The 16,421-nt window shown below is 37.3% G+C and overlaps 2 protein-coding genes across 2 annotated transcripts; one reads left to right on the forward strand and one right to left on the reverse strand.

Moving 5' to 3' along the window:
• Positions 4,383-6,922, reverse strand: LOC107615486 (NADP-dependent malic enzyme 4, chloroplastic-like). Its single transcript, XM_016317544.2, has 8 exons — positions 6,791-6,922; positions 5,643-5,765; positions 5,450-5,524; positions 5,108-5,259; positions 4,919-5,024; positions 4,754-4,819; positions 4,554-4,649; positions 4,383-4,439 (listed from the first exon to the last, which is right to left on the reverse strand). Exons 1-8 carry the CDS (start codon positions 6,920-6,922, stop codon positions 4,383-4,385), a joined length of 807 nt encoding a protein of 268 aa, XP_016173030.2.
• On the forward strand, positions 11,363-12,166 carry LOC107615484 (protein FAR1-RELATED SEQUENCE 5-like). Its single transcript, XM_016317543.1, has 3 exons — positions 11,363-11,476; positions 11,630-11,869; positions 11,990-12,166. The coding sequence occupies exons 1-3, from the start codon at positions 11,363-11,365 to the stop codon at positions 12,164-12,166; spliced, it is 531 nt and encodes a 176-aa protein (XP_016173029.1).

A 16,421-nucleotide genomic window follows, 5' to 3' on the forward strand; every position in this document is an offset into this window, starting at 1 on the left:
AAGTGTCATTATGGCCCAAAACAAACAGATACACCAACAACTTCAACAACAATTGGAGCTAATAGTCAGAAAAATTGATTGGCTACAAGTTGCTGCAATAAATACTCACAACTTACTCAAAAAATCACATGATGGGAATCAACCTGAAAGAATTTTTGGAGCAACTAACTATGAGCAACAAAGTCATGAGCAACCACACTCTCCAAACAGCCCCTCAAGCATGTTCCAACACAGGACTCAGAATGATGTGTACAACCCACCCTGGAGAACTCAATTCAACTGGAGGGGGGTTGAAAACCAAAATCAAAGACCAAGGGACTTCAACTGCAACAACCCCAACTTCAAAAACCAACATAAAAACCACTCCCACAACAACAACCATCACGCACCACCCCAATGCACACACTTCCAACCCCATCCTACCTCACAACTCGCCCAAAATGACTCTCACCAACCATCACAGTTGACAGAACCACAACCAATTCCAAACTCTCAAAGACTCTATGTTCTAGAAATGATGATGGAAAGATTCATGAAAGTTCAAGAAATGATAACAATAGAGCAGGAAGAAATAAGGAAAAATGATAAGCAGGAACCAAGAGGCCTCACTCAGAAGAGTTGAAAGGCAAATGGAACAACTGGTTCAAAACCTTGCTGAATTGGGCGAGAGAGAAGCAAATATATCCCTAAGGGCCACTGAAGATGACCCAAAGAACAATGAAAAAGCTGTTGGATTGAAAGGGAAAGCAGTTAGGGAAGAAAGTGAGAAGGCTATGGAAAAGGAAATAATCATCAAAGAAAGACACCATAGAGGAATTCCACAAAAAGAAACAGAGGAAAGGAAGCCCATAGTGAGAGGAGGAAACCAAAGGCAACAGAAGCCTCAACTTCCATGATCCGAGGATGAAAGATGTCAAGCTAGTGACAATAAAAGAGCGCTTGTTGGGAGGCAACCCAACCTGAGGTAGTATTCTTTTCATAGCTATTTTAATAAAAAGGTTAATTAGCCTTATCCATATTGCAAGAAGCTAAGTTTGGTGTTGCACACCAAAATAATATAAGGGAGAATGAAGGATTCTAAGTTTGGTGTTCCACCAAAATCCCATCATAAAATGCCTTCTCACTTTCTGTATAATGCTAGCTTCAAGCATTTAGATAAACTAGTTAACTATTTACTGTTTCATAGTTTTTAGTTTTATTACCTTTAGCATGGAAAAAGGATTTCACAAATAATTAAATTGTTGCATGAGAGACATTGGCAAGGAACTAAGTTTGGTGTTCACACACCAAAGTAAGTTCAAAAGCCCACAAATGAGCTTTGCATATTAACCATATACCTTAAGGGCTTGAGAAGCAAGCCACTTTTGAGAATTATGCAGGAAAATAGCCAACGAATTAAAGGACACTTGCATTATGATTTGGAAGGAGCAAACAAAAGGAAGAACGAAAAGTTGCAGACCAACAGGTTGTATCTATACTTGATCCCTGTTGTTATGTAATGAATTAATTCAGAGATCCCTTTATGACTGGCTGGAAAAAGCCAAAGAAAGTGGTTAGGAAACAAACAATAAGGATAGACACCAATAGCTTGGACCCTAGGACATATGCCTGTGGTGTTTGTGTACTGGGATCTGCTTGGACAAGTAAGTTCTAAGGAGTATTTTAAAACTTGGCAACTTAGATCAACTGATTTGGGATTGTTAACTGAAAGTCCACAATAAAGAGCAACCTAGCTACAAAATATTTAGTAATCCAAAGAGATACTGGGCATCAATGATCCTAGGAGGAAAAAAGTTGAGCCATGTGTCTGTGGTGAAGAAATGTTGAGTGAAATTTAGCCAAAGGCCACTACAGCATTTGACACCAAGCCTCTAATAATAAATAAGTGCTGTGATGCAAAAGAAAGAAGAAAAAAAGAAACTAACAAGGGAAATGAGCAAAAAGTGAAGAGTTATAGCAGCAACCTTGGTGAACCCTTTAAGGAAGCATTGTTTATTTTAGCAGCAAGTAATAAATGAGCTACTTTTGATCTACATAAAACCCCATAAACTTAGTTCAACTATATGCTTAATAAGGACATGTATACTATTCTGTTTCATGCTGTCTTCTCTTATGTTTTATGCTTGCTTGGGGACAAGCAAGTTTTAAGTTTGGTGTTGTGATGACAAGTCATTGTAGCCTAGTTTTACTAGCCTTTTTCTTTATTTTTATTTAGTTTTATACACTTTCTTGCATTCTAAGAAAGCAATTTGGAATGAAAATGCATGATTTCTTTGAATCAAACAACCACCATGAAATTGATGCTAAATCATGAGGTTTAAGCTAAATTTAATTGATTTTTAATGATTAATAGACCTTGTGAATTTGGTGATACTTTGATTGGTTGTTTTGATTAATTGTAGGTGAAGAAAAGAAGAAAAGAAGAAAGCGTGGCCTAAGAAGTGTGGCTAAAAGAAGAAAAAGTGTGGCCAAGAAAAGAGGAAGTGTGGTGCAACAAAACCATGAAGCTCCCTCCAAAGCTCACTAAGTGAGCGCTACACTCACTCCCAGGAGACCAAGGCAAAAAGCTCAGCTCACTTTGTGAGCTGAGCACAACACAAGGCCAAGAAATAAGGAAATAAGGAACCAAGCTCAGCTCACAAAGTGAACATTATCGAGAGCGCTAGAGGAAAAATTCAAGGAAAATGTTTTGCAAATGCATGCTCCAAGACTTGAACCCATGACCAAAGGGAAGAGGGGAGGCGCTACCCACATGGAAAAATAAGCCAAAATTGGCCAAATGCTCTCCCCAAGGATCGAACCCCACACCTTGAGGAAGCAAGGAAGCAAGGCAACCAAGAAAAAGGGTAGCGCATGCTTCCCATGGGTTTCGAACCAAGGACCCTTCCTTGGATGCACCAAAGCTCAGCTCACAAAGAGAGCTGAGCGCTACTCCTTGATGCAAGGAAGCAACGTGACACGGCCAGGGAGTGGGGCACGCAACAAATTGACAAGGCCCATGGTGCATCACACAACAAATTTGACACGGCCAGGGAAGGAGTGGAGCGCGCATGACACGGTTCAAGGGGCAGCACAACAAATTGGCACTAAGACACCAATGCTAAGCTCACAAAGTGAGCTGAGCTCTCCCCTGATGCACCCCAAGACAGCAGCGCGCTACCAATGCTTCCCCACACTAAGTGTCAAAGCTCAGCTCACTTTGTGAGCTGAGCACTCCCCTGGAAGCATATTACCCATGGGCTAAAAATTCAACCAAAAGTCCAATTTAATTCAAATCTTCACCAAATCAAAAGCCCATCCAAATTCCAATATCCAAGAATAGAAAGTGTATAAATAGGAGTTAGTTTGATGTAATTAGGGAGCTGAATTTTATTTTGAATTTTTCTTTGAACTTTCATTTTCATTTTGAGCTTTTGTTTTTGAGTTTAGATTTCAGAGAACTTGGAAGGAGAATTGATCTCTCTTCTTCTTGGTTCTTGCTTGAGCACTCTTTTGTTTTCTTGCTTTGGATCTTGGGTGAAGAATTGAAGAAATTCTGTTTCAATCTCACCTTGAGATCTCTTGTTTTAATTTTCTCATAATTTGCAATCCCAATTCCCAATTCCTTTTATGATTCAAGCAATTTACATTTCTTGCACTTTAAGCTTCAGCCATTTACATTTCTTACAATCTAAGTTTCTGCAATTTATATTACTTGCACTTTAAGAATCTGCTTCTTTACTTTCCTGCTCTTTCAATTACTATAATTTACCTCTCTCCCTTTACATTTCAAGCAATTTAGTTTCTGTCAATTGCAAACCACTCAACCAATACTTGATTCGCTTGACTAAATCAACCACTAAACTAAAATTGCTCAATCCTTCAATCCCTGTGGGATCGACCTCACTCATGTGAGTTATTATTACTTGATGCGAGCCGGTACACTTGCCGGTGAGTTTGGGTGTTGGAATTCGTCTTCCACGAAAAATCCCATCAGATGATATGCACATAAAATCAGATGAAAATACCTGTTTACAGAGGTCTTCAAGAAACTCAGAGTATGTAATGGGTTTCATGTCATTGAATTTAGCAATGAACAAATGCTTGATGATATCAATTATCATTTCGCATACATATTCCCATAATTCTCACTCACCAACTAAAATCTAAAGAATTCAACTAGGAAATCAACTATTTTTCAGCCAATATTAAACATTTTTTCTAAAATTACCCTTTTATTATAAATTCTAATTCTAAATCCTAAACTCTATACTTTCCAAAAAGTGAAAGTTAAGAAAGTAATTTTATAATAAAAAACTTGCCTAATTTTAACTAATTAAAAGTTGATTTTCTGTACTTACTTTTATCTAAAATATAAATGTTAAAATAGGTTTAGCACCTCCTCATGCTAGATATGATTTGACAGCACTCATAAATTCATGCATAAGTTCAGCATATTCCTGGATTCAGAAAAATTAAACTGAAGTCAACATTAGGACATATTATATAAGTGATAGCTAAATTTAAAAATGATTAACTCTATGATGACTCGGAAAAGAATATTAGTCACGAACCTGCCCAGTCGCCCGTCTTTGCTTGAGCCCTATATATAACTCATCATTCAATAAGTTCTTGTTGTTTGTTCCCACATCAATGGTGATAGGCAAACACTGAAAATTTTTATCAGATTATATTATATTTATAGGCATGACAAGAAATGGAAGGCATAATCATTGTGAGTTTATGATAGCGATAATTTATAGAATATACTTACGGCAGACGGACGAACTCCTCCGAGTGCTGTATATAAAGAAAGTTTTCCAACTGGTATTCCCATTCCATGAAGAACCAACATGTTACCAAAGATTAGATTGCAACATTAGACCTGATTCATAAAACAATATGATTCATAAATTTCAACAAGTACAGAAGAAATTACCTGACAACCAAGATCCCCAAGACCCAAGATCCGTTCTCCATCAGTTACAACAATGACTTGAATGTTCTTCTCAGGCCAATTCCTTAGTACTTCAAGAATCCTCCCCCTTTAAGTTCAAACCCAAACAATATACACAAATAACACAGGAAATATTCATCAACAATAATTCCAAGTCAAAGTCAAGCTTACTTCTCTTTCAAGCTGATATAAAGATCCTGAGGACGCATGAAGATGCTTTCGTATTTCTGGCAAGCCTCACCGACAGTTGGAGCATAGACAACTGGGAGTAACTCTTCGATGTGCTCAATAAGAAGCTTATAAAACAACCGTTCATTCCTCTCCTGTAATAAGGAATATATTGAAGTGAAAGCATTAGAAGTCGAATCCAAAGCTAACAAAATAAAATGTCTGAAGAAACTTGCCCCAAGATATTATTTCACATTAAAGATGAATTTCATAGATCTATATAAAAATAATGGGGCAAAAAAAGGACAAGATCACAAGTATTTTGGCCAAGAAACAAGGCCACACCTGAAGATCCATCATTGCCATGTACTTCTGCAATGGAACTTGATACTGACGAACGTGCTGGATCATTTTCTTCACCTGCATAATGAAGTGGCAATAAACTTTTAAGCATTTAACTGATGTTCAAATACACAATCCAATAATTTGGTAAGTATGAAAAAAAGTAGTATTATTGTCTTCTAATAAGATATTTGACCTGAGTTTCCTGTGGAATAACTGTCGGGGGAAGAAGACATCGCAGGTAGTGAGCAACAGGCGAACAGCAAACAAGAGCGTCAGCAACGCAACCATTAGCAGCAGCAGCCAAGGAACAGAGTTTCTGACGAGAAGATGGGTTTAGAGAAGGATATACGATGGGTTTAGGGAACAAAGCTCAGCAAAACAGAGATTCTGGTGAGAAGCATAGACGATGGAATTAGGGAAGGATTGAGAAGAATGTTTTAGTTTGGGCGGGTTTAGGTTTTCCTTTTGCGCCAAATTTTGGGAAAAATTGAAAGAGGCGGCTATTTACCCAAGATTAAAAATTTTTTAAAGGGGGTTTATAAAACTCCCGTAGACTAAAAATAGAAAATCATGTAAATTGAATTCCAAAAAATGAAAAGGAAAAAAGGAATTCTCTTATCAATATTGTATGAATTTATAAAAATTCATGGTAAATAATACCGGTAAAATAAAACATTTTTTGTAAAGCACAATGATTTTAAATTGGATGGAATACTACTTAAGTCTAGGGTACTAACCTGCTTAAATATTATATTAGCGGTTTAATATATTCAGTAGCTTTTTATAAGGTTAACTTTTCTAATTTTAATTTTTTTTTGGTGACTATCTAATTTTAATTTTAATCTTATTAATTGGATATAATAATTTAAACATTAAAAATAAAAATATTAAAAAAATGTATAAAAGTTTTTTAATTTATATTGTATAAAATTTATAAATTTAATATCCCTTCATCATATTAAACAATATCCACATGTTCTGTATGCTTGTGATTGTTTCGGTGTTGACATTTTCTTTCCAAGTCACTTGCTGTGGTTGTTCTCTGAGATAAGGCTCTGTATGTGTGTGTGAGAATATGTGATAATGTTGAATGCTGTTGCATCTAATAGGAGTTCTATTGCTTTTCCTCATCTTTGGTCCTTTATAATTTATTTATTCTAAAATGGTTTTTTTGTTTGAACCACCGGTTGGACCGGTTGGACCAATAAACCAGTAAATCGATGACTAAAGCAATTTGATGACCGGTCCAGTTTTCAGAACCTTGGTTCTAAATAGTAGGGGTTCTAGAAACCCCCAAAAATAAAAAACTATGGGACTCAAAGTATTCTCTCACTCGCAAACCCGCCAAACCAAAACCCCGAAAGCCCCATACCCGCGAAACCAAAAGCACCCACCAAATTTTGTGACCCTCTCTTCAGCCTTTCCTGCAAATTGTCCAGGACTTCTACTCCCCTGAGGCTCGTCGCTGTTCATAGTGGCCCTCTTATCCAACTGCTCTTGTTCTGTAGTATGCTTAATTTTATAAGTATTAAGGTTAGACAGATGTTTTGTGTTGTGTTTTGTTAGAACTGAACCCTAAAGCGTTGGGAGAGGATTTGAAGAAACTTGTATTTGTGTGGTATTCATTTATGTGTGTATTCTAGCCTGAGTTTTGCACTGTTGATGCTTGTGATTACTGATTCTGAAATTTTAAAGTTGTTCATGATTTTTGGTTCTGAATATCTTATCTTCTGTGACTAGAAAATAGGAATAATTTGTTTTGGTTAATTACTTAATTTTGCTCATAATTTTTGTTAGCTGGATGGGGTATTTTGTTTGCTGGATGGGGTATTTTGTTTGCTGTGACATGGAATCATTTTGTAGTATTTATTTGTGTTTTCTAGCATGAGTTTTGTGCTGTTCATTCTTTGCTTTATGTCCTTTAATTTTGTTCTGAACTGAGTTAATTAGAATTGAAGTAGGTAATTAGAGGAAGAGTAGCTTTAATTTTGATCAGAAACACCTTGGATGTTGTTGTGTTATTTTTCCGAACCTTTCATCTTGTTATAGTTGCTGATGTTGTGTTGTTGTTGGTGTTTTGTTTTATTTTTTTAATTTATCTTCTTGCAATTAATTAGTGATAGAAAGAGTAAGCGTGGTGTACCAAATATTTAAAGATGATTATATGGGATTATGGAGAGCATTTGTCAGGGAGTGGTTGAATAGAAAAATTAAAAGTAGGTAAGCAATGGTTGCTTTGTTGAATTGAGACCCTGCCCAAGTAGATAGAATTTGACTTCGAAACAGTGAAATTAATATAATCCACTTATAGTAATTATATCCCAAGGACTTGGGATGATCCTCTCTGTTTGCTTGTGTTCTTCTGGGAATCATTATATATTTTTATTAGTATTTTAAATTCAAAGGAAAGGATATAGTCATGTAGATAAGTGAATGTGTCATTAGTTTACTCAAATTATTACTCTAGTCTGATGTAGAGATGGGTAAGATTGAAAAAAAAACCTTGCATGAATGTGGATTATGCAGTTATTTGCATATGGCTATGTATACTAAAACTCCATTATGTATATATGTATAAATGATTTGAATCCAGCCACAGAAGCCAATGTGTGTTGTGATGAAATAAATAAATAACTACGTCTGTGTATGGGTCATTTCTCTCTTTGTCTCACTCCTTTATATGGGTTTGATTCAAGATATTTGGTGATCCAGATGCTGCAGATTTTGTGTTCACAAGTGGAGCGGATATACTAACATTGGAGATAAATGTTACCCACTAAGTTGTATTGACTGGTACACGCTCTGTCAAAGTTTTCTTCACTCAATTTTTTCTAAAAATTTTTAACCATTAATTCATGGTCCTATCTTTATGGAAAATTTTCTTGTTGGGTCAATTTTTTACCACTAGACCAGAAGCTATGGTTGTTAGTAGGATACAACTTTATTATCTTATACTTTCTCAAATCATATCTAGCATGAGGTGGTGTTAAACCTATTTTAACATTTATATTTTAGATAAAAGTAAGTACAGAAATCAACTTTTAATTAGTTAAAATTAGGCAAGTTTTTTATTGTAAAATTACTTTTTTAACTTTCATTTTTTGGAAAGTATAGAGTTTAGGATTTAGAATTAGAATTTATAATAAAAGGGTAATTTTAGATTTTAGTTGGTGAGTTTTCTATAACAGAGGTTTCAGTTCAATTGAACTCAGAGGTCTACCCAACTGATCTAATATTCAAGACTTTCTTTGATCAATGAAAAGTTACTGCTGTGTTAAATATTTCAATTATTTACTGTCTACCCCATAAGAACTAGAAGCCGTCTTTATTCTAATGAAGCATCGTATTGGTATGTTACAATGAATCTGTCTTTCATTAATTTCTCATATCTTCTTCTGTAGTATGCTTAATTTTATAAGTATTAAGGTCAGACAGATATTTTGTGTTGTATTTTGTTAGAACTGAACCCTAAAGAGTTGGGAGAGGATTTGAAAAAACTTGGAATTTGAATGGTTACATGGTTCTGTATCAGTATGCTCACAGAACAACAATAGGACAAAATATAAGATACAAGCGTACATAAAGTACAAAAGTAAATTTGATACTTCTCTTTCACCCTCCCATTCTTTTGTGAAATTTGACTTAAGCCTTCTGTTGTCCCATTTCCACTCCCTTTTTTCATCAATGTATACAGGGTTAGAGATGTATTGCATTGGCAAGGAAAGATACTAGTACTTAGATTGGAGGAGTCAGAGTTTACAAAACTGCTAAAACTTAAATAACACTATTTTAATTTCATAAAACTGCATGGCTTTTAGCTGCTATTAATTATAACTTACATCATTTATCTTCTTTCCCATCCGTTCTGGCCTAATCTCATTACCTAAACTTGATGATTAGGTTCTGATCGAGAAAAGTTGGCAAGTTCAAATGGAAAATTTGCTCAGTACTTGACCAAAATCCTCGATCGGTATTTCTCGTATCATCTTGAGGCCTACAACACCGACGATGTGTCTTCAAAGTGCATTCAAGAATTGGGAGAGACCTAATAATCTGAAATACTAAATGCAATTATTTTCTCTGCGGGGGTTTACCTTCATGACCCCATAGCATTTCTTGTAGCTGTTGATCCTACTCTTGTAACCTGCATGGAGGGTAGTGTTAGAGTTTAAACCGGTGGCATTACACGGGGTCTTACAATACTGTACAAAAAATAGAAAAGGTACTGTTATGCTGGTTTGAAATTTATCTTCAATTATTTGCAGTTTGATAAAAGAGAAGTCTTCGAGCAATGGTTGAGTTATCTTTGTATGACCTTAAGGTCACAAGATTAAGTCGTATAATTGGTCATGGATGCATTTATTAGGTTAGAATGTATAAATTACATCCTTTAGGAATGGTGCTTGTGCACGTGGTTTTTTTTTTTTTTGCAGTTTAATCCAGTATATATGAATTCGTTCCTTGATATAGAGTAAACTTTTTCCAGAAATGCAAAGAGTACGATTTGGTAAGGGTTTGAACTGTATTAGACATAAGAATGCCATACTCTTCTTGTTACTAGCTGATGTTATGGATACCTAATAATCATCTTGCATGTTAGAGGATGAGATCTTGAAAACTACAACTATATGAACTCTTTTCTGAATCTTGGGCACAGATATTATAGTACACATTTTCAACTAGACAGCCTATTATATTCAGGCAGTGATGATATTATATGGATTACGGACTATGACATTATTTTGACTTTTTCATTCCCCTTATTTATTGTATTTAATGTAGTTTTACTTATGCTCTTACTGAGAAAAGAAATGATATTAAAGATAAAGAAAGGTGAGGGGAACCTGGGACATGGATGCGTCTTAAATTGATACTCTGTTGTCTCTTATTTGAATGGTGTAGAACATAGATTTATTAAGGACTCCATCGAATTTTTTATACTAGGAAAGAACAAAAGAGGGAACTAAAGTCTGATTTATGTAGGCTTGGATGAAATAAATGCACATAATTTTTGGATATTCTAAATAACAGTTTATTATTGGTTAGTGATGTATTATGGGATAATGTAGTTACTTGTAGTGACCGAACTAAATGCTATACATGTTCACTCTGGATATGATTTAGTGCTAATTATTATGGATGTTTAGTTTTAGTTTGAGTTAATTTAACCCAATAAGAGTTAATATCTTAACAAAAGTAGGACAATTTTTTAATTAAATATTTTTTAAAGAGGGATGAATATATAATTTCTGTAAGCATTAAAAAGGTAAAGTTATATTTTTTTATTATTTTGCAGAAACTCAATGCACCTCAGCCCCATTCCTCTCTGAAATTGAAAGAAAAAAGCAAATCAAGCTCTACACACCAATTGACCCAGCCCCGCCGCCCGCAGCCCGCAGCCACTCCAACCACCGCACCCACCTCAATTTTGGTGAGAATGTCATTTTTACTTCATACAGACCATGACAAATGAAATTCTAAAGTTATGAAATCATTGATGCTCATTTTTAAAAAAAATAATCTAAATATATGTTGTTCTTCTTAGGTCTTTAAGATACAAAGAAGCTAGTCAACCAAACGAGGGACATAAAAGTAAATACCATTGGATGGATTGTATTAAAATCTTTTAGTTCTTTAAAGGTGTTGCTATATTTTATGTGAATTAGTGGTAATTTTTGTAGTCTACATATCTATGAAATGTTAATTGTATGGTGATGTGTTTGTTTTTTTTATAAATTGTAGGTGTATGTTCGTTTTTGGGAGATGGAACCGTCGGATAGCAATTTTTTTGGAACAGACTCCGATGAGGAGTTCCTAAGAGGAGACGATCTAGATTTTTTAGACGACGATTCAGAGGCTGATGAAGATAGACCTCAAAATAAGAGAATAGTAGAGCTGTCATGAGAAGATATCATGAAACTTCAGTTTACAGATGAGGAAGCTGTTTATCGATTCTACAAGACTTATGCAATGATGCACGATTTCGCTGTGAGATTGGATGAAGTTAGACGCAATAGCGATGGTTCCGTAATTATGCGCCAAATTGTTTGCAATCGAGCGGGCTCAAGAAAGGAATAGGTTGAAAAGGACGAAAGAATCAGGGACTACCGACCCCTAACTCGAAGTTGTTGTCGGGCGAGAATTCGTGCAAGACTAGATACAAAAATTCAGAAATGGAAGGTTGTTTCGTTCTACGAAGAGCACTCTCATGAATTAGTTGATCCACTCGATGTTAGCATGATGCCTGAGTATCGCACATTCAGTGTATCGGATAAAGCTCAGGCAAAGAATTTGCACGACATAGGCATCAGGACCTGTCACATCTTGAGATACTTGGCTGCTCAAAAAGGTGGATATGCAAACTTGTCATTCAACCAAAAAGATATGTACAACCTCATTACTCAACATAGGAAGGAAAAGGTGAAGGGTGGTGATGCAAATGCTACAATAAGCTACCTGAGAGGTAAAGCTGGGAATGATTCTTATTTCTTTGGCAAGTACACATTAAGTAATGAGAATCGATTGGAAAATTTGTTCTAGGCTGATGGGACTAGCCGTATTGATTATGAGTGCTTTGGGGATGTCTTGACATTTGATTCGACTTACAATAGGAATGTCTACAATAAACCACTTGTGATATTTTCTGGTAACAATAATCATGGGCAGACCATCATATTTGGTTGTGGTCTTCTTGTTAATGAGGATATTGGTTCATAATGTGGCTCTTGGAAATTTTTTTGGAAGGAATGGGGAGTAAACACCCTACGGCAGTTGTCACCGACGAAGATCTTTCAATGAGAGAAGCAATTAAACAGGTCTTTCCTTATGCAACACATCGACTATGTGCATGGCACTTACATAGGAATGCATGCGAGAAGGTTAAGAACAATGGATTTTTAAATGACTTCAAGAAATTGATTTATGCCAATGTGAGTGTTGAAGAGTTTCAGGTCATGTGGGAAGACATGGTGGCCAAGTATAACTTATCAAGCAACTATTGGGTCATCCAAACCTATGAGTTGAGGAATCTATGGGCTCTTGCATATTTGAGGGACCAATTTTTTTGGCGAACCAGGACAACATCCTAGTGTGAAGGGATTAACTTTCTAATAAAAGCATATGTGAGAAAGAAAGATACCCTTCTTGAATTCATCAATAACATGGAGACCGTGGTTAGCCATTACAGGAACAATGAAAGAGTCACAGAGTTCAATAGTAAATATACTGATCCAGTACTTGTGACTTCTTTGCCGGCACTTGAAGATTTTACTGCAAAGACTTTCACTCGTAACATGTTCCGGGAGGTCAGGAAGGAAACTGAGGGTGCTTGTGCAATGAATACAGAGTTGATAATTCAGGATGGTGGAAAACTATACTTCAAGTGTAACATTTTTGGAGTGCCAGAGATTGATCATGTGGTTGAGTTTGACAGAGTTAGGGGGATGCTTCGTTGCAAGTGTCTGTGGTTCGAAAATAGAGGGATTCCCTGCATGCACATAATCGCCTGCCTAAAGCACCAACACGTTGAAGTTATTCCAGAACGCTTAGTGTGCAAGCGTTGGACGAAGAATGCCAAGAGTGACTTCATGAAGTCAAACGTCGATGATCCAAGTGATTCTGATAAGGTACTAAAGTGTCGTTTGGGTGTGTTGGGTGCTGAGTGTTCTAGGTTGATGGATGTTGCATGTAAGAACTCAATTGATTTTGTCGAAGCAATCAATGTTGTTGTCAACACAATTACAAAACTTCAAAAGCAAGGTGAAAATCCATGCAATGGTAACTTAGACGATGACTACGTTGTTGACCCATTGGTGGTGAAGAGTAAGGGAGCCTGGTGCACGAAATTGTGATGTCCAAGCTCAAACTATTCCTGGCACGTGAGCAACTTGGTACGCGTAATCGTGATTACACATTCATAATTTGTCACAACTTCGATACAACTAACCAGCAAGTGCACTGGGTCGTCCAAATAATACCTTACGTGAGTAAGGGTCGAATCCCCGCTTAAGTGTTTCACGTGTAGAGGTCCTTCTTGGAGTTGAACGCCAGCTTTTGTGCCAGTTTGGGCGTTCAACTCTGGTTTTGGCTCCTTTTTTGGCGCTGGACGGCAGGTTTGGGTAGAAAGCTGGCGTTGAACACCAGTTTACGTCGTCTATTCTTGGCCAAAGTATGGACTATTATATATTTCTGGAAAGTCCTGGAGGTCTAATTTCCAACGCAATTGGAAGCGCGCCATTTCAAGTTCTGTAGCTCCAGAAAATCCACTTTGAGTGCAGGGAGGTCATCAAGTTTTCACTTGATACCTACACGCCACAAGCACATGGTTAGTGACAGCTTGGTTTAGCCGCTTAGACTAGGATTTTATTCCTTTAGGCCCTCCTATCCACTGATGCTCAAAGCCTTGGGATCCTTTCTATTTGCCCTTGCCTTTTGGTTTTAAGGGTTATTGGCTTTTTGCTCTTGCCTCTTGGTTTTAAGAGCTTTTGGCTTTTTCTGCTTGCTTTTTCTTTTTCTATTTTTTTTTCGCCCCTTTTTTTTTCTGCAAGCTTTGTTCTTTGCTGCTTTTTCTTGCTTCAAGAATCATTTTTATGATTTTTCAGATTATCAAATAACATGTCTCCTAGTCATCATTCTTTCAAGAGCCAACATATTTAACATTCTTAAACAACAACTTCAAAAGACATATGCACTGTTCAAGCATACATTCAGAGAACAAGAAGCGTTGTCACCACATCAATATAATTAAGCTAAGTTCAAAGATAAATTTGAAACTCATGTACTTCTTATTCTTTTGAATTAAAACATTTTTCATTTAAGAGAGGTGATGGATTCATAGGACATTCATAACTTTAAGACACAGTTACTAACTACTAATGATCATGTAATGAAGACACAAACATAGATAAGCACATAACATAGAAAACGAAAAACAGAAGAAACAAGAACAAGGAATGAATCCACCTTAGTGATGGTGGCGTTTCCTTCTTGAGGAACCAATGATGTCCTTGAGCTCTTCTATGTCTCTTCCTTGTCTTTGTTGCTCCTCCCTCATTGCTTTCTGATCTTCTTTAATTTCATGAAGCATGATGGAGTGCTCTTGATGTTCCACCCTTAGTTGTCCCATATTGGAACTCAATTCTCCAAGGGAGGTGTTGATTTGCTCCCAATAGTTTTGTGGAGAAAAATACATTTAAGGCATCTCCTGGATCTCATGGTGATGAGCTTCATACGCCTCTTGAGCTCCATGAATGGGCTGGGACCTCGGGGATCACCTTTTTCTTGGCCACAACATCATAGAAGTGGTCTTGATGGGCTTTGGAGATGAACCTTTCCATCTCCCATGACTCGGATGTGGAAACTTTTGTCTTCCCTTTCCCTCTTCTAGAGGATTCTCCGGTCTTAGGTGCCATCAATGGTAATGGAAAAACAAAAAAGCTATGCTTTTACCACACCAAACTTAGAATATTGCTCGCCCTCGAGCAATAAAAGAAAGAATAGATGAAGAAGAAGAAGAAATGGAGGAGAGGGGGTGGGAAGTGTTTCGGCCAAGAAGGGTGTAGAGGGGTGTGTTGTGTGAATTTGATGAAGAATGGAGGGTTTTATATAGGGAAAGGAGGGGGGGTTAAGGTTCGGCCATATGGGTGGGTTTGGGTGGGAAATTGGTTTTGAATTTTGAAGGTAGGTGGAGTTTGTGAGGTAGGTTTTTGGGGAAGAGTGGATGGATGTGAGTGGTGAAGAGGTGATGGGGAAGAGAGTTTGAGGTGATTGGTGAAGGGTTTTTGGGGAAGAGTGTTTATGGGGTTGTGTGAAAGAGAGTGGTGAGAAGAAGTGAGTGGAGGTAGGTGGGGATCCTGTGGGGTCCACAGATCCTGAGTGGATCCTGTGGGGTCCACAGATCCTGAGGTGTTCAAGGAATTACATCCCTGCACCCATTAGGCATGTAAAAATGCCTTTGTACCCAACTCTGGGCGTTCAGCGCCAGGTTGGTGGCCATTTTGGGCGTTCAGCGCCCATTTGTGTGCCATTTCTGGCGTTGAACGCCAGAACCATGCCTGTTCTGGTGTTCAGCACCCAGAAGCTGCCCATTTTGGGCGTTCAGCGCCAGAACCATGCTCTGTTCTGGTGCTGAACGCCAGACAGATGCTCTTCCAGGGTGTGATTTTTCTTCTGCTGTTTTTGATTCCGTTTTCAATTTTTCTATTTATTTTGTGACTCCACATGATCATGAACCTAAGAAAACATTAAAAACACTGAAAATAAAAATTAGATAAACATTGGGTTGCCTCCCAACAAGCGCTTCTTTAATGTCAATAGCTTGACAGTGGGCTCTCATGGAGCCTCACAGATGTGCAGAGTTTTGTTGAGACTCTCCAACACCAAACTTAGAGTTTGGATAAAGGAGTTCAACACCAAACTTAGAGTTTGGTTGTGGCCTCCCAACACCAAAGTTAGAGTTTGACTGTGGGGGCTCTAGTTGACTCTGCTTTGAGAGAAGCTTTTCATGCTTCCTCTCTATGGTTGCAGAGGGAGATCCTTAAGTTTTAAACACAAGGGAGTCCTCCTTCCATTGAAGGACTATTTCACCTCTGTTAACATCAATCACAGCTCTTGCTGTGGCCAGGAAAGGTCTTCCTAGGATGATGGATTCATCCTTTTCCTTTCCAGTATCCAGGACTATGAAATCAGCAGGGATGTAAAGGCCTTCAACCTTTACTAACACGTCCTCTACTTGTCCATAAGCCTGTTTTCTTGAACTGTCTGCCATCTCTAATGAGATTTTAGCAGCTTGCACCCCATAGATTCCCAGTTTCTCTATTACGGAGAGGGGCATGAGGTTTATTTCTGAACCAAGGTCACACAGGGCCTTAAAGATCATGGTGCCTATGGTACAAGGTATTATGAACTTTCCAGGATCCTGTCTCTTCTGAGGCAATGTCAGTTGATCCAGATCACTTAGTTCATTGATGAACAA

The sequence above is a fragment of the Arachis ipaensis genome, chromosome B09, assembly GCF_000816755.2.
Source record: "Arachis ipaensis cultivar K30076 chromosome B09, Araip1.1, whole genome shotgun sequence".
Taxonomy (NCBI): domain Eukaryota; kingdom Viridiplantae; phylum Streptophyta; class Magnoliopsida; order Fabales; family Fabaceae; genus Arachis; species Arachis ipaensis.